This window comes from Pagrus major, chromosome 6, assembly GCF_040436345.1.
Source record: "Pagrus major chromosome 6, Pma_NU_1.0".
Lineage (NCBI taxonomy): Eukaryota > Metazoa > Chordata > Actinopteri > Spariformes > Sparidae > Pagrus > Pagrus major.
Genome location: NC_133220.1, coordinates 15,751,522 through 15,774,889, shown reverse-complemented (window position 1 = coordinate 15,774,889; position 23,368 = coordinate 15,751,522). Strand labels below are relative to the sequence as shown.

Below are 23,368 nucleotides of genomic sequence, written 5' to 3'. Positions count from 1 at the left end.
CCGTTTCCTGCTACTTTATAACTCACTCTGCTAAATTTATTTAATCCATTTAGTTATTAGTTACTTTGCAGTTTCAGATTATTCAGTGTTTATAGACCATTAATTTTGACGCGTTTCTAATTTATACTGATGGACCTTTTATGTATTGCATTGTTTTATGAAGTGCAGTGTTCACATTTATGGACTTTTATGTATTGAGTTGTTTTTATGTAGTGTAATGTCCACGTTAATCAACTTTTATGTAATGTGCTGTTTTATATAGTGTAGTTGCTGTTATGTGTTTTTTTGTTTACCAGCCCAAGGACAAAGGATGCAAATTGGCTGCTTGTTAACTCTGGTGCAATTACTTGTAATTGTGCGCTGTCCCTATAAAAATAAACAATCAAATAAATCAGATATTGTTGTGGGCAGGACCTTATGTGAGAGGATGTTGCACCAGAACCAAAGTAGCACATTTTAAATAAGTCCATTTTATCAGCAATCTGATAGAAAAATTACAGATATCAATAATTGGAAAAGTTCTGAATATCGGCCCGATAATCAGTCTACCCCTAAACTGTACCATAACTGAACCGTGGCAAAATAATCAGGTCCACTAACAGTGGAGTTTTCATTTGAAAAATAAACTAATTGACGGTAAGATGCCGTCACAAGATTGCTGCTGGTTGGTGTGCTTTCTAGGATGTCCACACAAGTCAGTATCCTTAATGAAACGGGTGACGCAAGAACACCTCCAGTCATTTTGATTGTACTTGGCTGTATGGGAACCTTGAACTGGAGCAGCGCGCAAGTCCACAAGAAGTAGAAACGCAGATTAAGAAAGGCTCGTGACTCCCCGTTAAAGTGAAGTTGTTGTTTCATGGTTTTCAGCACTTCTCTTTATCCCAATGTCAGGCCGAAACAGCTGCTGATTTAAATATCATCTGTTAGATCCACGAACCATTAGTGTCCAGTCCTGGCTGCTATAAATACCATGCCCTTCCTCTGTGGCAGGTAGGCTATTGTACGTCCTTGGAACTTAATAAATCACTCTAATGGAGAAAACCCCCACAAATATTCCCACACAATGGCAGATATTACGCATGTTGGCTAACAAAGAGCTTAATTTACAGCCTTAAGTGTTTATTATAATGGCAGTTTGCTTTGAAATGTCTACTGTTGAATATAAGTTTGTCACCTGACTGGTTCTAAAACAAGAACCTTGAGTAGGGCTGGACAATATTTCAGCTCAGTTGCAAGAGTTGTGCAATCTGTCATTTTAGAAAATATGTTAGCAAATTGATATTACGATGATTAAATTACAAATATCGTAATCTTAATTTGATCCATATCACCCCTCATACTTTAGCTCCTGTGTTAAACTGTTAAAGAGTTTGTGTTCAGTATTATTTTTGCGGTCTGCCTTTTATTTTTAGATCTATGGAGCCTAGTCTATGTGCTTTTTATCGCCAGGGCTTTTCTTTTAAAAAACCATAGTGTCTTTCTAAAAGTGTTAGATGTTTCTGTGTGAAATGTGTGGCCTGCATTTAAAAAAAATGTCTTTCAGTCTTCATCCACCACCCCTGACCAGACCTTACCCCCTAACTGCAAAAACTCAAATGGCTTTCTATTTTTAATCATCATTGCAATATACTGCTTTGATTAACCACAGCAAAGCAAATGTACGTACACTGTATTACAATTGCTGCCAGTCTATTGTGTTCATTTCGGTCACTAGATGAAGGTCTAAAAAAAACGCTTCACTCACTGGATATATGTTATGTAAAATAGCGCCTCTGCAATTTTCCTCCTGAAGGTTTTTTTTTCATAAAGGTGTATTGGCATCTTCTGATTTTGGAGGAGGCCCGCCTCTGCTATAACGCAAGAAAATCTTTCACATGCAAGTAAGAGAGAGGGAGCTACTGTCTGCATAGCCTTCTTCTCAGCACTGACCACAAAGATCACAGGCTGATGGTTCTGATTAGCGCAGTGCGTGTTTTCCCACATACAAGCTGCTTGTATGTTTCCCCGATGTTTCTCTGATGATCCCTGATCTTACATAGATTCAGCACGATCATCATGATTTATGGTGGTGTGTTCATTTGTACAGGGCTTCTGTTTAAGTAATGTATGTGTGTCAGTGGTGATTTGTGAGTATACGTGGATGGGGCTGATGAAGACCAAACCACGTTAATCATGATCCGCTGTGTGGACAGCCCATGTGAATAAATAACGGCAACAATATTGCAGGTGTGAATAACTATTCAGCGCTGACTGTTGTCTGTTGACGTGTGTATGTGACTTATGAGACAGCGTGGTGTTCGTGATGGGTGAGTTATTGGGGTCATGTCTGTATTTGCTGCAAATACTTGAAATTGATTGGAATGCCTCCGTCTGAAGCCTGAGGACTGTGTGGGATTTTTCTGTGCTGAGTTTTGACTTACAACGTTAGTGTAGCTCCAGCACTGTATTGCCTGTTTAGAATACTAATCACTGACTTGCACCAAACATGTGCTAATTGTTTATTTTAGGCTAACATGATGCACCTTAGGCTACCTCTCTTTGGTTCAGTGCAGTGTGATGTGCACAAATTAGTGTTGTGTGTGTGCTCTTTGTGTGGGACATTAGGGAAGTGTGAAGAATACACATGCCTTAGATGGTGTTGGTACCCATTCATTTTTCTATATCCCTTTTACAGATTCAGGCTATGTCTGTTCTGCTCTGGGGTCCTCCAGTTGGCCACAGCACATGTAAGCTGGACCAGCCACTGACTATAAAAAGGCTATGCCCTATCCCGATTAGATATAGCCTCAAAGGAGATGGAGTAAATGGTTCAGGAAAATGGGTTGAGAAGAATGTAAGGCTGTTTAATGCTGCTCACGCATGATGAGGATGACATGAGTGGGCACAAATCTTAAGCAGTAAGATCAGGCACATATTAAGGAAATTGCATTGTTGATATAAACACATCGTGAAAACAAATAAATTAAATCACATCCCTCTGTTAAGGGGTTTGTCAGTCCTAGTGTGTGTCTGCTGCATTGAGAGCAGAGGGCTGGCTGACCTGGCACAAAGCTCTCAGACAAAGTAGTGGGATAGGGTGAAAATAGATTGATGGAAAGAGAAGTGCAGAGACAACCGCACCAGTTAGAGGAGACAAACTAGGGCTGGGCGATATGGCCAAAACTGTTATCACGATATGTTTTTTTATATTGATCGATGTCGATAATTATCACGATATACAGTATATTTAACAATAATAATATTGAATTGACAGTTTTAAGAGTATTTTTCTTAGGACAGAACCCAAAACAAACCAGAAGGTTAATAATGGTTTATAAAATACAATTATTTATTGTCATAATGAATAGGTGACAAACATTCAACTGAACCTGCAGATCTGCAGATAACAAGTAGGCCTGGGTAATAATTTCACGCTATTATTTACTGCTTCTTCAGATCATACTTTGTCAAAATTCTGCTTTTGGAAGGTCTGTCTCTATGACAGGTTAATTGTAAAAAGAAGAAAAAAAACTGTTTGGGTAAATAAGACGACGTAAGTGCAGTGAAAAAAGGAGTTTCAGGAGGAGGGGGCAAGTAACTCTGTAGTTAGCTTGCTTCCATCTGAGCCTGATATGAAACACTGGCTTTATACACTAAGGGGCCTAAAAATTGGTAACTACGATTAACCATTTTCATTGGTCGCACAGGTGCGCATGATATTCAGCAGGTCAGACTAAAAAAATGTAGCAGATAAAAATATTTTTAACTAAATATGTCCCTCTATTGCTCTCTCTCTTATAATACTCCAATAATATTTAAGGTTGACTTACTTGAGTTTCTCAAGCACTTTAAACAGTTGAGGATATTCCAACTTTTTGTTGGGAATGTATGGACATTTTACGCGGCACTGTGATTTTAATAACGAAAAACATTTGCACCTCTATTCCCGTTTAAAATGTTCAGAAATTAAAGAAAAATGTTTTATTTGGTGCACCTAAATTATGTGCTGCACCTAAATGAAAAAGTCACCAGTGCAACCAGTGTAAAAGTCGGGGGCTGTCTGAAAAACTGCACCCATATACCCCTATGGTGGCCTGGTTCGGAGACGAGATGCTTGTGATTTAAAAACCTTTCTCTTTGAAGCTTTCACTCTCCTTCCTCATTTACTTTCTACTGTGTTACTGTACTGTTTCAATCAGACTGTCTGTGCATGATTCAGCTAGGTTAGATATACATTTTGAGGCTGTAAGTAGTCACAGCTAGCAAGTTTTGTAACAGAAACGTCATATTCAGTAATATTATTATGGGTTTACAATCACTATAAATATTAGTAAAAGTTTAAAAACACATAAAATTGTCACCACTGGCATGACAGTTTCAACAACAGATACCACTTCCATCGGTAAGTCACATTTAAAACCTGGCAGATGCATATCCTCAAAGGCAGCTAGTGGTCATCAAGGTCATCTTTGTGATAAGTAAGCCACAGCAGGGGAAACTATAGCTATACATTAGCTCTGACGGGTTACTGTATTAGCTCGACCACTTTCAAACTAAAATGCTCTCATAGCTGCGATGATCAGCTCTCGGTGTTACTGTGTTTTAAGTTTGAATACCGCTGTGTAATATTTTTGTCATACAATGACCCGAAGCTTTGAGGCTGAAAATTAGAATCAGGGATTTTAGCTTCCTTTCACCCTTAATGCAATTACTGTTACTGTATTTGATTTGGTACACCTTGCTTCATGAAGGTGCTAGAATCACTATTTAGTCACTGACTTGAATGTGTCACAGTTGCTGCAGCTTTTGTAGCTGCACATTGACATAGGAAAAACATGGACATTTTACGTGTCACTGTCACGTTGAAGAAAAAAAGTACTGTAAAAGTAGCCAAGAAAGGGGTATTTCCCATTTAACAATAATAAATGTAAGCTGTGGCCTTCAGACAGTGCTCATTTGATACTAAGGGGCCTAATGCTTGCCAAGAATTTATTCTCAACCCCCCATAGCAGCCTGAGCTGATGACACCAGGCAGAATGGATACATGCTGCTGATGCCAAATAGTGTCCCCGTCATCAGCTTGTCACCACAACCTGGGAACTGTCGGGACAGTCAGGTTGAAGTTATTCCACTCCTTGGTCATCCGGCCTTGGTGATGATGTGCCCTTTGTAGCACTGTCTTCTTGTTAGTCAACCCACCGTAGTCATCTGCCACTGAAAGCCCACCCTCATCAGTGTGTGGTGAGATGTATCTGCTGAAATCAGTCATTATTGTTCTACTTAACAGTATTGCTTGTGTGATAATGTATTCCTTTTTAGCTTTAGTACATTTTTTCACTCGCTGAGCATCAACAAACCATTTTCTCTGTGAGCACCCATTGTATGGTCGTCTTGTTTTCGAGCATTATATTAGATACATTGTTGTGCAAACAACAATGTTGTTTTGGGTCTGGCATATGTGGGCTGTGAAAGAATTTGTCAATACTGTCAGGCTTGTTGAAGCAAGTTCTTAGCAGGAGGCGAAAGGAGTTTTTCCACAGAGATGTATGTTTTTGAGACACTGTAAGGCAAGATGGTTTTTATTTGTACAGAGAATATTTGTATTGCCGGTTGTCTTGTTGACATTTTTCATTTTAATAAGAAATGTAAAATGCCAGTGTATAGCACACATTTAAAACTTGACTTAACATCAGTTTAACACTTGCAATTGTGTTTTCCTCCCTGGACTCTTAAGTGTTAAAAAATGCCAGAGAATTATTATGTTTTTTGGACATTATGCATATCAATAAATGATTAAATTATTAAAGCTAAAAGTTTGGGTTCTTGTTTTCCTCTCTGATTTAGGAATTCAGACTACTGCCACCTGGTGGCATGGAGAGTTATTTCCTCTCATGCAGGCCCAGAACGTATGAGCTAGTTGGCCATCAGCTTTAGGCTTTGTGGTGTGTTCAAGTTCTGTGATGTCAGTTTGGTGTATGGTTGCCCTTAAATCCATGTCTGCAAAATGCTTATCTATTCCGTCCAATAGTCCAATAACATGAAGAAAGTAAACAGTGATATAAAAAGGAAAAAGACAAACGTTGTACGTTGTATGAATTATGGGCACGACTTCCACCGCTCCCCGTCACTTAAAACAGAACCGGCGTTTTCCATGGTAACACAACGCTAATCATCTTTCTTACAGTGATTGGTCCGGCGTATTATTTATTCATGAAGATCTAAGTTATAAACTCTATCATGTGACTACTGCTAACACTGTCATTATTGCTTGGCCCACTTTGCTAACGCTTCTAAATCCTTAAAGGGGATCCGGTGTGACAGTTATGATACATTGTTACTTACGCTAGTTCGGACGAGCACCAGAGGTATCACCCATAACCTTCCCCCTAGTAACCTCCTCAGTGACCCCCCCCTGGAAACTCATGGATAACAATAATAGAATAGTAACAATTGACCCCAGGCAGATGCACACATTGAATGTTACTTCACTGCTGCAAGCTGTATTTCACATCCTCACCTTCCTTAACATAGCTTTCTGTTAGCCTCACGGTGTACCAAGGTTAATATAACAGTACAGATGGCACGTTGATTCACCGCAACACCTTGACACATTGCACTGACACACAGGATCAAAACAAGTGCTATTACCGTAATACACATAGAAACCCTCTCTTCTTGCAGCATGGCTGCTGTTGCCTCAGGGACACAGGAATCAGTCGGTAAACAAACACTTGAACTTTCACAATGATTGTCTTTGACACAAACTATGGGCAGGCCAACGGCATGTACGTGGACATGAATAAACAGCATGACGTTAACCCTTTATGCCTCAGGAAACCTGCCAGTATTGTCATGCTTGACCGCACAGGCACTATGAGTATGTGTTGGTGGTCTGATGTAATGTGAGTGTGTGTTTGTGTTGTGCAGATAAAGAAATACAGAGATGGACTCTTGGTGTCAATCTTCTTTCTGTCCTCCTATAGAAATTTAAATAGCTACTATGTTAAAGCACGCTTAGATGGATCCATACACTACCATACAGTTATTGTGTGGGCACTTGCATATAGCCATTAAGTTTGTCCTACTTTCGACAGAAGGCTCGGTGTATTTTATATGCTTGCTGCACTGCAGCGCCTGTGTTGGTACTCAGATTCTGTTTGAAGGCAATTCTCTGCTTCCAAAACCCAAAGAAAAACAAGCCAGCGACCAGCTGTTTGAGATACAAGAGTTTTTGTGTTTACCATAGGCCTACTGAGTCATACTACATGTAGAGTAACTTTATTAAGCAATTAGTTGCAGTGCCCTGTGGAGTACACATGCTGGAGTCACAAAGATAAGTGATGTTTCAACTGGAGCTACTATAAGGAGCAGTGATTGTTATAAAAGAGCAGCTGCCTACGTGTCCTGAGGTTGGTTGTGTGTGTGTGTGTGTCTGTGTGTGTGTGTGTGTGTGTGTGTGTGTGTTTTTGAAGTGACCCTGCCAAGTCATCCATGAGTGAGTCAGATCTGCACACATGTATGTGATCAGAAGGATGGAAGCCTGTGCACTTTTTGCTTTCATACAGGAGGATTTTTATCTGTAGTCTGCATCTGATCCTGAGGTTACAATGATGGCTAAAGGAGGACATAACGCTGCAGACCGTTACTGTCTCACAGCTGATAACCACACTAAAGGCCGCAGCCTCCCTCAGCTGGCATTTAAAGCCTGTGTGAATCACACATACTATGTCAGACAGGCAGATTGTCTGTGCTCCACAGATCTTCAGTGTTTTACTGCCATTTCAGTTCAGTGCCACAGTATGGAGCCCAGCTGGTATTGAATAGTCTTAATTGTCTGAGTCTGCCAACAGTTTTTGCATGTGTCTATGTTGACATCATTCTGTTGTTTACTTTTTAAAATCTATTTTTTCTTGTCATTAGGGATATGCCAAAGACTAAACCACATCCTTCAATATTGAGTATCCTCTGATACAGGGGCTGTATTGGTAGATATATTTGTTTCTGTCCATGATTCGAGGACAATACAACCCCTAGGTTGTGTAGTTGTATGCTTTTTTTTTCAAAATACAGGAGGGGTGTAGCACTGTTGATTATAATCTGCCACAATGTCATTGTTAGCACCAATACCACATGGCACGAAAGTATGGGATTTCTAAATCCACCATACTGTATAGTATAAAATGTGTCTGCTGACAGTACTGATGTCAATATCTTAGTAATTAGCGTTTGCTAATGTCATTGACTAAGGCTACAGGAGGCTGCAGCCGCTCAAGTGAAAACCTTAAATAGTCGGCTGATCAGAAGGCTTTGCTAACTGTAGGACAGCCCCTGGCTGAGATGAAAAAAACAAACCAAAAACAAATTAGGGTCTGAAATATTTCAAGTGTGTTTTATAATATTCTTCTGAGTGTGAATGTGAAGTCTGTTAGTAAGTACAGGATCTGGAGATTTACTATTGGTCGATATGACACTACAGTGTCTCCCACAGAATGGGCATGTACATGGCAAAGCATCAGTATTTGTTGACCAGCTGTCTGACTTTGTTTCTTTCTCTCCTACCATGTGTCTGCTCTGCTGACTTTCTTCATTAGCGGTATGTTATATTAAGTCACTCAAAAATATACCTGTGGCAAAGCATCAGTATTTGTTGACCAACTGTCTGACTTTCTGTTTCTTTCTCCCCTACCATGTGTCTGCTCTGCCGACTTTCTTCATTAGTGGTATGTTATATAAAGTCACCCAAAAACCACATACCACAACAGCAAGTGAGCCCCGTATGGAGGAAGCTTGTTGTTAATTATGTAGCCTATCGAAACTACGTACCTAAAACAATGGGGTACTGAATGACATTGCAACAACTGAGTGTGCTTGCAACACAACGGTATAAGTAGGCCTACATTAAGGACAGGATGCATCTAAACAAATGCATGTTTCTCTGCAGAGCACATGCGATTGTCAGTAGACCGGAGGAGTAGAGTGAGGGCAGATTGTCCACTAGTTAATCAAATTCGGATAACATTATCTCAGACAGATAAAAAAGTAAAAGTGCTTAATGCTAAAATGGATCACCAGATATACCTGGGCAGCCTGCCCTAGCAAAGTCGATGTGTGGAAAACACAGAATTATCCAATTTTTTAAATTTCAAACTCTGAAATGTGATATCAAAGTTGGCCTAAAAAAGTCCAGCATTGATTTGGTTATATACTCATCCAGCATGAAGAAATACAGAAATTCATATCTGGTTTTCCACAAACTGCAGTGCTTTGGTGTTCACTTGCAAATTGTTGCTAAAATAGACACCAAGCTGTAACCTAAAACATCTGTGCTGGCATTGCTTGCTAATGCACATTGTTATATCATTAATTGTAAGTGCTAGCTTCTGTTTATTTATTTTGGGACATGTTTAATGGAGTTCAATCAGGTGTTTTTTACAGCTAACGTACCCTGCCCAAACAAAGAAATGAAGCCAATACTAATCCTAGATTGGCCCTGCTTCTGGTCTTGCAGGTCAACTGGGGGCATCTCTGCTTGGCATTCTTCAGATGTTGGCTTCATTAGGACTATTGTCACATGTACAGTATGTTTTGTGTGTGACTGAGTTCAATGGTCATCTTCGTCAATATTATCAAATTTAGTGGGCATACTACCATGGATTTTGTGATTGAGGACTGTGTGTGAGTGGGTGGTTACACTGTAAGTGTAATCTGCCAGTTTGTCACAGTGCTTCAGTTTAATTCTGTGATACATTGACAGCTTATGTAGGGGACGCTGTAGTACAGACAGAAGAAGTGAAGTTTCATCGGAGGAGTAACACATTATCTCAGGTGGGAGCTGGAGGGTTTTTTCTTTTTAATATGCTTTTACGTGTTCATCAATTTGTCTATTTTTATTTATTTTAGTCATTGCCTTGCTGTTTTCCTCTGATTTTAAGATGTTAATGAAAAGCTTTTTTAGTTGTGCCTTCAACTGATTAAGTCTGACTGGAAAGCTTTGCTGCATGTCAACAAACTGTCAATGCTGTGATCACATAGTCAGTGTCTTAACCCATAGTCCACTCAGACACTCAACTGCTTTTGACTGGAACTTCAAACCTTAAGCACAAAGATGGTGTCTGTGCTGTGTACGTGGAAGCTGCTGAACAGAAGCTAGCCTGCATTACAGTCAAGACGAGGGGGTGCTTTCCTTTCTGTGCAGTGCTCAACCATACTAACACCTTGGCAGGACTTGGAATGTGTGAAAGCACATTTGCAGCAGTTTAATAAGTAAAAGTAAGTGCAAGATAATGTCATGGAAATCTTACCTCCTCCTTACACCCTCTCAGTTCTTCATTGACCTTGCACTGGTTTCAATGACACACAGAGGAATGGCAAAAGCACGTCTTGTTCCAGTAAAGTGGTAGCATGATGCAGCATGAAATCATCCCGTTACTTTAAGATCACAGGGTTGATCTTTGCCACCCATGTTTATTAACTCATTGTTGGCTACTTTGAGTAACAGCATCAAATAAAAGCTTAAAATGTTTAAAAATATCTGTTGGAGACTGACAGCATTGTCTCTACCGCTGCAGTATCTAAATGTCTAAATACAGAACCACTGGAAAGGATGCAGAAAGAGGCTTGTTGAATATTTAATGTTTAGTGTGACCTAACATACTGTTAATGGCAAAACTTGGCAAGCCAGGCTTTCTTTTAGCTGCATGAATAAGAGACAGCTAGTCATTGAGTTATACTGTCTCAAACATAGACATTGCAGATTTGCATTAGTTGGAGTTTTGTGTGATTAGAAACTAAATATTATACCTACATATGATTACCTCCAAAATAGTAATACAGATTTTCTTTTTACCATGAAGCGTTAAGCTTTGAAGCCGCTTATTTTGTGAAAGCCTTGTGAATTCTAAGTGTGCTTGTGCTCAGTCTAGTGTCGAGCATTACCACAGGACATGAGCAGAAGAAAGTGAAGGTCTGAGATGCAGAGAGAGATCACAGGGGGAGGAGTGATGCATAGCACTGCTGTTTTGCAGCACAGTGCCTCCCTGGACCAGCCTGCTCTCTCGTGCCTACTCAGCTTTTTTCCCCACAATTTCTACTCAACTGCAGTTTTCTCCTCTGCTCTCTCCTCCTCCTCCTTTTCCCATTCCTTGTTTTTTTGTTGTTGTTACATTTCTCTCCTACTCCTCAGAAGGTATGTGTTGGTAGCCAGTCGCTACAGACCGCTTCTCCTGGGGCCACTCAGTCTGTTCAAAGAGCCGCCAGCCACTTACTGCAATTGCGCCAGATTTCATTAGGAAACTCTGGACCATACTCTATGTTTTCCCCATCCGATAGAAAGAGCATGGTAGCACCCTTAGGGGGAAGATTGATTCCTGTCTGGCCTAGAAATACAATACAAGAGGTATCAAGGGCTTGTATATGTGAAGACATTATGAAGTTGCATAAAAAAGCCTTTTGAATAATTGAACAATCTATTTAAATGATCATTGTGATTGTATAAATAGAAGAAGCTAAGTATCAAATTATTTTTTTCAGCTGCAATGGCTCTCTTCCATCTTCATAGACTCCTGGCCTTAAAATAATATTGAGATATTTTTAGGGCCACATCGCAACACACAATATATATCTCAATCTCATCAAACGCACATCATGAATGCTATGACAGGGCTAGAAAACCAAATACCGCAACATTTTTACCCACGTAAATTGTGACAATATTGTAGTGATGGCTATTGGTACTTTCACAAAATAAGTTGGGTATGCTGACTCGTCTCTCTTGTATTGTGTTTAAATGAGGCTGGTCCAGTAGGGCAGTACCAAAATGTCACCGGGTATGTTTTTTTTAGGCCAGTTTCCAGTCTGTAGCCACTCCAGGCCTAGCCAGAACCCACAGCTCTGTCCATCAGTTATACAAACATTAAAACCACCACTCTGTGTCGACAAAGCTGATGCAGTATTTAGTAGTAGAAGTATTACAGATTGGCTACAGCTGCAAAAAGCAAGGCCATTAGGTTTGTTGGTGCACAGTAATACTGGCTTCACATGCAGACATATTACATACAGTTATTGTTTGTGTATGTGCAGAATTAAACTACTAGTATTCATATAGTTTTACTGATCTGCTGCTGTCCTCTTCATCCTCCCTAATGACTGTCTGGATTTAGATGTATTGATTGCCTTGGCCACTCGGTGTCCCTCTGCCCAGCTATGTTTTTGAATCAACCTGCTCTCTGCTCACCTATGCATGACTAAGTTTCAAAGTCCTCTGTACAGCCTTCTTATGCCCATATGTCATTACATACACAGTGATGTGGACAAGGATAAAACAAAAGGGGGGGGCAAGATATGTGTAGTGAAAGGATGTTAATGGAGTCTTGGATGTAAAGCAGGCAGAAAGTAGTATGTGTATGTAGGATTTGGCAGGCATACTGAAGTGAGATGTATTGCTTACATTTCTGAATAGCTAGCTTACAATTGTGATTTTAACAGGCAATGAAAACCTGCCAGAACGGCAAGGGCACACAGTTCACTGCTTGTGCAGGGCTCCAGACTAATTTATCACACTGGTTGCACTGGTGCACCTAACCTTTTCATTTAGGGGCATCCAATAATACATCTTAACTTAATTTCTTAACAAATCATGTAAATGATTGTAAACAGGAAAAAGTGTGACTTACATGTTCTTCATTTAAATCACATGTAAAAAGGAATTGCTATAATCTCAGGCGCACTGGTGCGACCAATGAAAATCTGAGGTCACACTCGACAGATTTTTGCGTGCATGTGTGACCAAAATAGTCGCGCCCTGGAGCCCTGTGGTGCTTCTTTAAAGTGTATGAGGAGTGGTCTTAAAGCACTACCTATCTAGGTTTAAACACATGATAAAAAAGTCAGTCCAACACCATGATCCAACCTAAAGCTCTTTGTCAGGTCTCTGTGGACACTTTCAGTTCAGATGCCAAGTTCCAAGTGAATGGGTGTGAAGCCAAATGAAACAGAAACACTTCCCAAAATCACACTCCAGCCCTAATTTTCACTGTCTTCATTTGTCTTTGGTGTGCAGAGCGAGAGCTGGGGTGGACCCAGAACAAGAGAAAGATGGTTTCATATTTCTACTGCAGTGTGCTGCTCTGTGCTCCTGCTTCACTGCAGCATGTTCTCTCCCTGCAGTGCAAGCAAAAGGCTTCATTTCAGCTTCACAGGCCCAAGTTTAGCTGTACAGTCCCTTGCTGACTTGCTTGTGACATTCTGCTCTTTCTTTTCGTATTTCCAGATGGTCTGTAAACCTGACTTGTGTTTCTACTGGATAGTATTTCTGCAGGAGCTTGTGCAGCACCATGTTTTAATGTCAGGGATTCACTATAAGTCAGCACAACAGCATAAAGGAAAATGTCGAGCAAGGACATACAGGATGCTGATTCATCTTCGTGTTGTCAGTGATACAGGCAACCTGGGACCATACATCTCATGCTGTATAATAACCAGGTAGTGGCAGATATGTACTAGACTTCATGGGGGATGCTTTAGTGCTTGTTTTTGCACAGAGGCTGTGATCAACAGCAAAAGGGCACAATCATGTTTTTGCCTTATTTCTTGAGGTAGGTCGATAACCTTAAAAAAAGTTACAAAGTACCAATGTTTGACAAACATCAAACAAATAAATCAACCTCAAATATTATTTGGGTGTCAAAAATGAATTGATAAGTTTAAACGTACTGATAAAACTTACCAAATAAAGAGTGAACAAAGGCTAATACTTGGTCAAAGGCAACTGTCTACACCCCAGACTGTGTATAGGTTACTTTTTTTATTCAGACCTGCTAAATTTCAGGTGCACCATTGCATCTAATGAAAATGTATATTTGCACTTGACAGATTTTGGGGCACATGTGCAACAAAAACCATTGCACCCTGGAGCCCTGATGTGACAGGAAATTTCAAAATGAATGAGGTTTCAAAGGTATGCTGAAAATGATTAAAAGAGAACCTGCACAACAAGATGCACTTTACTATTTTAGAGTGCAAATACATTGAATGGCTAATGCTGAAAATAAAAAATACAGACCAAAAATAGTATCAAAAATTGGGTTTGTCATTTAAGTCTTAAGGATTATTACTATGTATAACACTGTCCTACATCAGACCTTGGCAGCTGAACTCTAATCTATGTAGGCCCAGTCACAGCAGTCGATGATGGGCATGGCTTAAAATTTGACCATAATATGTGGTAAACCTCTGTGTATAACAGCTGCAGCTGTCCTAGAATTTAATGATTCCCGACAGCAGAGCTCTCAGTTGCGCTTTTAACTTCTTTTAACTGGGGGGAGGAGGATTTGTATCAGAAGTTTGCTGTATAAATAGGCTATTTATGCAAATTGCTGTTAGCTTTTTTTCCTCTGCTGGCAACCCAGTGACCTGCGCTGTTTCTGTAATCAAGGGCCCGCCACAGCTTAACAGAGAGGAGAGCATTTATTACACCTCAGACTGTGATGACAGTAAAGATGATGGGATTCACATCTTTAGATGGTTTTGACTTTGATCCTTTGGTGAATGTCACTAAAGAAGAAGAAGAGGAGATTCCGTCTGAATCCTCTTTGTTGCCTGACGGAAAATGAGGTTGGGTTAGCTTCTCTCTCTCTTTCTCACTCTCTGCCTGACTGAACTCCCATGTAGGATATCCCCGGCAGTTCTCGTCTGTTAGCCTGTCTCCCTCTTCCGCAGCCATCTGCTCGGGTCCGTGTGTGTTTTCCACAGCTGCCAGCATACTACACAACACCGTGCTGTGCTTTCCAGGCCAGCACTGCCTGCCTGCTTGCCTTGCTCACGTAAGCCCTGTCTCAAGAGGGAATTCACTCAGGCTGGGTGTAGGTGGATTTATGGATGGAAAGCATGAAGAGCTGCCTTTTGTGACTCAGTTTTGCATTTTGTTTGGAAGAGACTGAGGTGTGTGAGACCAGATTAACAGGGACTATGGAGATGCATGGTTTTCATGATTTCAGATCATCTTGTACGACATGGCACCATCTCTCTAATCCATCTAATCTTTCTTCTTTGACCACCACATCTCTCCACCTGTAATGTAATATCTCTAGAGTTTATAATCTTGCCTGGCTGAATTTTTTTCTCTGATAACTGATATCAGTATTTGACAGTTAAAAAATCCTTAAAATATTTACATGCAGGTTCACTTGAATTAATATTTAATGACTAAGATCTGCACTAAGCGGTACTTTTAATGTAAAATTGGCCAATCTTACTGTGATAATTTACAAAAAAAGTTCTTCTTTGTCATGGCACGGTTTCCACAAACCATCCCTGTGATAAATATAATCTCTTGCTAAATAATATTAATATGTAATAAATTAGTCATTGGAAACAGCTCACTAATGATGATGTATTGAATCTGATCAGTTTTAAGCAAAATAATTCCGATTACAGCTCATGCGTGTCACTGGTAGGAATCAGGAAACAGAGTGCTATTATGTTTCGTTTTGTTTCTATTTTGGCAGATAAAATAAATATTGCTCATGCCTGTGTGCTGTATCGCTGTGAAACATTTGACATTGTAAACATACATGTCAAAAACACACGCTCGATGCTTCAGGCCGAATTCAGATCAACAGTAACATTGCATCAAAAATGCAAAAGGCTGCGTTGGTGTGGGCGTATTACTACTTGCTACAGGGTACCAGTGAGAAGGTGATATACAAACCAGGAAGACCATTTTGAACACTCGTCACGTGCCTGGATACTGAGTGATTTCCTCTGTACCTGACAAATCACATTTGGGCTCAAAACATTGGAACATTTCCTTAACACGTTTAAGAAGAAATGTTAACAGGAGCAGATCACGGTATTGCCATGTGGAGGGTAGACAAATTCTCAACAAGAAAACAAGATGATACTTATCAACTTAATGTTGAATGTATATAACAGTGGCTCTGTTAAAAATGTTGTCCAATACCAACTCCTTTCTCCGTACACTTTTCTTTGTGCTTTGTGTCTCTCTCTCCCTCTCTGGCTGCAGTTTAATCTGCAAAGTGCACCTTGGACCATTAGTGCAGTAAATCTGAGCCCTCGAACTTGAGCCAGGATGAGTCTGTAGTGTACCGCATTGCTGCAGTCAGCAGCAGCATCCCTCAAACTGCAGCTCACTCCAGGCATCTCTGTGAGACTGGTGCATTGCTCTACAATGTGCTTCAGACAGTGATCAGGTGTAAACACAAGATATTTTGTGCAGTAACTAAATGGGTTAAAACGGCTGATGAACTATTACATTAAACTGCAGAAAAGACAAAAGTATGCACTGGAGCCTAGAAGGCCCCATGTGGTAGTTTTCCTAATTTCTGCAACCATGCACTAATTGGACAGGTCAGGTTCCACTCCACTGCTCACTACAAAAGCACTTCACTACAGTAGGATCATGGTTTTGTGATGTAATGGGGCTGGTAAAATTGCATTATATTGAAATTCTGGGTGGTGTTCATCTGATATTGTTATCTTTTTCGTTTAATTGATCAAAACTACAGTATAATTTGTAGGTCGATTATTGGGGCCAATATTCAGCATTTTCCTGTCAGTATCTGTGATTTTTTTTTTTTGTCAGATTGCTGATAAATTAAACTAATTTTAAAAAGTGCCCCTTTGGCTCTGATGCAACATCCTCTCACACAATGTTCCGCCAACAACAATATGATTGGGAACACGTCACAATAAATAGCCTAAAAATCTGGATCTGCAAAGTAACTAGTAACTTCATCTATCAAATAAAGGTAGTGGATGGGGAGTATAAAGCAGAAAAAGTACCTGAAAATTGTGCTTAAGAACAGTATTTGAGTAAATTGTACTTAGGTGTATTTCATCCGTGGTTGTTCAAAATTTTGACATGTAGCGTTTCATTTTTACTGCAAATGAATATCAGTTCCAAATATCGTTTTTCAGTCTCCTTGATTTCTAATAATTGGTATTAGGCATTAGCAACTACAGCACAAGTATGCATGAGTTGTATGTTCTTATTGTGCTTATCAATTTTGTGTCTGACTTGTTAAAATCATTGGTGTCTTCTTTTTGGATCTGTGTCACGTCTTTGCAGTGTAACTTTTCTTCCTGAAAGTGGTGTTGCCAGCAATGGTTGCATGTGATTGACTTAGTTGATGGTTGCCAAGCTTCTGGCTGCTCTTAAAGAAGTATTTTAGGCTGGAAGGATGGCCCTGGGGTATCTATTCAGTAGAAAGATGGAACTATTTTTTTAATTGGTGCTTCATGACCAAAGAAAACAAAGAAAAGGGGCTTTGGTATTCCACCTATTCAACAACAAGAATGCACTGTACTGGACCGATGAACACTCGGGTTGATGGGTGACATACTGCTCCTTGGGCTTGCTTGGTTTTGGCCCGGAGTCCGTTTTGAAACAGCAAACAGTGAGGTGGCCGGAATGAACACAATCGTAGTTCATGTTTGATCAGCAGTGCCTGGTTTTACAGTTTGATCTGAGTTTTTACAGCCTCACGGTACAGGAACAATATGGTGGTGACTTCTGACTCACAGTTTTTGTCTATTGCAGCTAAACAGTATGCTAAAATATGTTTCTGGAAACATTTCAGGTCAGAAATGGGTAGTGTAGTAACAGTTTCTGGGTTTATACCTTATCAGCGCTGCCTAGTTTAGAGAGTTTGATCTGAGTTTGTTGACATGTCTCTACTCCAAGAGAGAGAGGGAGAGGGCCTCTCTTTCAGTCTGACTATACTTTCTGTTGTTCCACATTCAACCATGCACAATCTGTAGATGACACAACAGTTCAACCCCTCCAGATGACGTGTTTTACTTCATTTGGTGGATTTTTGCCAGTAAAAGAGCGAGGGGCTGAGTTTACCATTGTTCCTTTGCATATACTACCAACAATTTAGTGATACAAGCTGGTTGAAAAGTTCCCGTTTAACCACAGTTTTACTGTCTTGATAACAAATGTAGCCACTTACGCTAATATGGAAAATTTGCGAACAGTGATGAAAAAGGTTACTGTTTTTCATTCCTTTTCTACACAATTTAGAGAAAATTATGTGATGTTTAATATAGTTTATGTAAGATTAAAGCCACCTCCTCACAGATATGGTAGCTCCTCTTTTGGGACTTATTCATCTTCATCCTAAACATGTGTTTAATCAACCTATGGTGGTTATGGCAATCTTTGTGCAGGTAATAAAACAGTTTGTCTAGCATTAACTGTCCTTGCTAATGCTTGTATCACAGTATCATCATGATAATATACATACATCTACTTTAGTACCGAATGCAATATATTATATTACGTCGAGCTGGGTAGAAAAAGCTCAATCGTGGTGATACAGACTCGATTACTGATTTGGTTTATAAAATTACAAGAAATTTATAAAAATATCGATCACATTTCTTTAAGTTGAAGATGATTTCTGCATATTTGTAATGGTTGTTGTCAAACCAACAATCCAAAACCGAAATATATTCAGTTTATAACCACATGAGAGAGAGAGGCCGCAAAAATCATCACAATAGATTTAAGATATTAAGGCTTTGCAAGAAAGTATGATTTCATAGCCCCCTCCTCATCCAACCCACCATGTCCTCTGATCCACATCAATGACAGATAATCCAGCAGGACTGTGCTGTGCTTTATAGTAGATCTACGACCAAGCCTTTTACCCATCAGGGTCATGACATCATCATCGTCACTGATAGCAGGTATGACTGCTGTCCCTTTGCTGCATGATTGAAATGAATTGAGCAGGGAGCGTTAAATGAGTCCTTGAGAACACGGGACACCTCGGGAAATTGATGAGAGGAGAAAGTCACCTTCATGTTATCATTACGATGACTGTTACGAGCCATGACTCACGTGAGTGCAGCCACTGGTGAAATAGGGTAGCACGGTGCTGCTCAGCTCACAGCTTTGTCAGGGTGACATAGATGCCACCCTCTCTGCGGCTCCCCTTATTTGATTTTATCCACTACTGTAAACTAGGCTAAAACATCAGCAGTGCCGCTCCCCTCCCTCTCAGCCTGTGTGTGGTGTTGACTTGAAATGCTCTGATGAGGTATTTTAAATGTGTGTTAATGGCATCTGTGCATAGCTAACCCACCCACCCAGCCCTCAATGATGCCCAGCTCTCGTGCTGTTGCCCTCTCTCCAGCAGTGGCCTGCTTCTTGGGCAGACACTTTGAATTATTCATAGAATTAAGTCGCTCTAAGCAGTGGATCAGCTACGGTTTGCTGTGTTGCACCCACATACGTACATTACACAGCAGCCACAGGATGATGAAGTTGGATGAGGATATTCACGTGTGAATGTGGGCTGGGTGTTGTCTCTGCATGGCTTTTTGCTGCATTTTACCGCAGTGTTTTCATGTGGTGTGATGTGACTATATTTCTGTCTAAATAGGTAGTGATCATTCCGGACTTGTAAACAAAGCCTTTACCATGAAAATGTTAAAACCTTTACTGTAAAGCTGTGGGAAACTACAGAGGTTACACTGGTCTTATTATTCATTCAGATCATGTCCACAGAGTGAGGACGTGACTCCATCTAGTGGTGGAAGTGTGTAGCAATCCTTTTGAAAAAGGTGATACAATGTCAAATAACCTCATTCACCACTTTCTTCCTCATGCCAAATATACTTTAATATTTAAATATGCTTCCAAATAACAAGTAAACCAAGGCCTGGTCTCACAAGTGGCACATTCATTGGATCTTTTTTGTAATCTCACATACTGCAACATTTAGATTTCAGGGAATAATTAAGGCAAATCCGAGTCTAGTCCCCAGTGAGGTTAGCTAATGGACTTTGTGGTCTTTGTCCTGCCTCTACATCCTGTACTTCACTTGCAGTATCCATTGATTGGAAGAGGCTTGAGATCCACCCTGCTTTAGTTTTCAAACTTTATATAATGTCATGCCCCCCTTTAGAAGCCAAAAGAGTTCATGCCCCACGCCCAATAATTCTAGATATCAATCAATAATAGGCAACTAACCAAAAAGGATCCAGGCTAGATGTTAGTGAAGTAAAGGTCAGCACGGTGGCATCTTCAAACTCTGCAGTTTCCTTTGGTTTCACTCCATATTTTTCCCCTCATCCTCAACGCCTCACCCAGTTTGAGAATCAAGTGCTGCTTTAGACCAAGTGGCCACAACTTAATGGCTGATTGGATATTTCCAGACAGGGTTAATTTGGTGTCCCCTTGTGTCCCTGTTGATGTGGGAGGGTTGGCGCGCCACTGTTTAATTACCCTCTCAAGCTCCTGACCTTGTCTGGGACGTGTTGATCATTATCCATTATGCTTGATATTTTCATTGGCAGTCTTTTAGTGTGAGTGGTCAAAGATGCCTAACTGGTTGCTGTAGCCAGCAGTAAGATGAAAACACATTGTGGCCTTCTTTTTTGCCTGTGTGTCCTCTCCATACTGTACAATCTATCACTTTGATTGATATAATGGGTGAAAATTTGGCAGACAGAACTACTCAGCATTACAGCTAGTGACACATTCAGTATTTTCTGAATGGAGAAATGTGATACATGTTCGTGATTTCCTCATTAAATTAGCCATAAACATCAGATCATTAACATGGTTCAGGAGTCTGATTTATCATTGTATCTGAATTGGACAACATGGCTAGCTATTTGAACTAATCCTTCTTCATCTGAAGAACATTTAAGAATGATTTTGTTCAGAAGTGATAACTCTCATGACCTTAATGGAGGTGCAGTGGTAGCCACAGGTGAGAAATAGTTTGAATAGTGTGGTGTTTTTGTTTAAATCATAGTGGATGAATAAAATAATTGACTTTTAAATGAACATGATAAATGTAGTATAAGATAAAATGGAACTTCATTAATCCCGAACGAAATTGTTTTGCCAGAGATTACTACAAACATTTACTGTACAATAAAAAACAGTAACAACCAGTAACAACCAGTGGGTTCCCTGGGTCAGGGTCAAACACTGGGACCAGTAATAATAAAGAGTATTAAATATTAGTGACATATACCGTGTGTAGGAGTTTAAGTGTTTCAGCAGTTAAATGCAAAAACAAATGCCTAATACAATAACAATAATGGTAAGACAAGTACAAACTAAGAGTAAACTAAAAATTAACTAAAATAGAAAAAAGTAATATTGGCAATGACATTGAAAGTGTAGTAAAAAGGAAGTAATATTGCACCTGATAATCAATAAAATAATATACTAACATGATATAAACATTAATAATCATGAAGAGTAGTATTGCACATGATATTAAGAGGTGATATTGCACATGATATTGAAAAGTTGTGTTGTACATGTTGAAAAGGTAATAGTGCACGTAATATTGATATATTGTTAGTGTCTTTTGTCAGGAGCCAAGAGGGCTTCCCAATTATGCAATACTTAAGCCAAAATAGGGAAACTCTTTATAAGATAATATTAAGGTTAATATTAAGGTTATATTGTTGCGGAAATCTTACCATGACTGACACTCTCTCTCCTTTCCAGAGGCCCTGACTGGTGATAGACTTTACCCCGTGGTCCCGGTGAAAGAACACCACCCCTGGCAGGCTGGCCACACCCCCTCCCTCCTGCCTCCATGTATCCTGAATCTACCACAGACTCCCCCGCTCGCCTCTCCCTCCGACAGACTGGCTCTCCTGGCATGATCTACAGGTGAGAGGTGGACTAAGGCCCTGTACACACGTACATGGGTATTTCTTAAAACAAAGCTTTTTCTATGCATTTTGGCCTTCCATACACACGTAAACGGCGCATTTGGAAGACTCCTGCCAGGGTGAAGATATTCAGAAACAACATTTTTCAGTGTTTATGTGTAGACAGGAAAACCACAGTTTTTGGCTTGTTTCTGTTGTTTGGCAGGCTTCTGATTGGCCAACAGGGCCTTACGGTAGAGGTTATATTGCCACCTGTAGCTTTGGCGTGCGCTTAACAGCTAGCGTTTGAGTTTTCATACTGTTGGTGTGGACGGGATTTTTTTTGAAACGGGAGGAGGTTTTTAAAAATACTTGTGTATGTGTGTACTGGGCCTTATACCTCATGCACACAACACATTACAGCACATCAATTTACAGACTATTTAGATAATAGTGATGAGTACACAAACCATACTGAAGTCTACTGAATACATTTTACAGTGTAAATGAATTAAAGAAAACAAATGTACTTGCTGTCCCTAACTGGTCAAGTCTGTAATGGGTCCCCTAAATTGTGACATCGGGCAGGCACACTCCCTTACAGTTACATGTGCACAAAATTAGCACCAGCCACCAACTAAATGTTGGTAAAATATGTGGTTGTGGCTAGTAGCTTTGCTTACTGAATGGTAATCAATGGAGTGCCTGTTAAAGTTTGAACATTCACTAGACAAAAAGTTAATTTTGCACTATTTTGCAGGCACATCACAGTATGTCACTGTTTGGTGTGTTTACGTGTATACATTGCATTAGTGGCAGCAGCAGTATAGACTGTCATGTATAATTTGTACAGATTATCCTGCACTCTAATGGTTCACCACCTTGTGGCGCCAGAGACACATTATCTTAAAAAGCATCTGTTCCACTCTTCTTGTACAGCAGCTTCATGACTGTGTTTCACAGTACCTACATTGTGGCCAGATGGGTGCAGTGGCTGTCAGCTATAGGTTTTGTCATACTTGACTAAATCTGCTGGACAGCTATTGGACTCTTTGAGATGACACTGACATAACATATTAATTTGCCCTCACTCAGAATATGTGGGACATTGAGACACAGTGCAGCATCCTGTTACCAGCATCATTCATAATGCTCACTGTAGTAGTTTACTTTCACTGCTTTTCCACATATTGTCATGCTAAAGCTTAAATGTTTTACTTTCTTTTCCCAGTGGTGACTTAATTAAACATCAAGTATTATTGGGTGTAATGCCTTGGTTAAACTAAGAGCATGGAAGCACTGTCAAATATTGTTAGCTAAAGTTATGAAATATTATTAAGTGTTCTAGTAATACATTTTTCTTCCTGTTTTTACTCTTTGACGCTTTACTCTCTTGCTTATGTTTGATTAATTAAACCTTAAATTATATAATGGACTCCATATGCTCTCCATATGAGTGTATTCCTATTGCAGAATGATCCTCTTAGAGCGCAGGAGGTCAGAGGAGGTGAGGTTGAAAATGTATCCACTGCTTAGCCAAGATGACTGATTTATAGTCTAAACCCAAGAGCTCTACTTTGGATCTTTGTATTTAGATTGATCATAACTTGTGATGTTGGCACACACTTAATTCGAAACTGCAAATGGAGTGCTGTTTGGTTCGTACATGTTCCTACCTTACAGGCAAGCATTAAAAACAAAGAGACAAAATCTTCTAATGCTTATATAAACTGTAACA

General features: G+C 39.9%; 1 protein-coding gene across 1 annotated transcript in view; it reads left to right on the top strand.

Annotated features, from left to right (window-relative positions):
• The window catches only part of kcnab2a (potassium voltage-gated channel subfamily A regulatory beta subunit 2a), a 93,528-nt gene that overhangs the window by 13,197 nt on the left and 56,963 nt on the right, over positions 1 to 23,368 (top strand). Inside the window, exon 2 of the mRNA XM_073468112.1 lies at positions 21,482 to 21,649. Within this exon, the coding sequence (XP_073324213.1) occupies positions 21,573 to 21,649 (77 nt within the window). The 5' untranslated portion in view covers positions 21,482 to 21,572. The remainder of the gene's footprint in view (positions 1 to 21,481; positions 21,650 to 23,368) is intronic.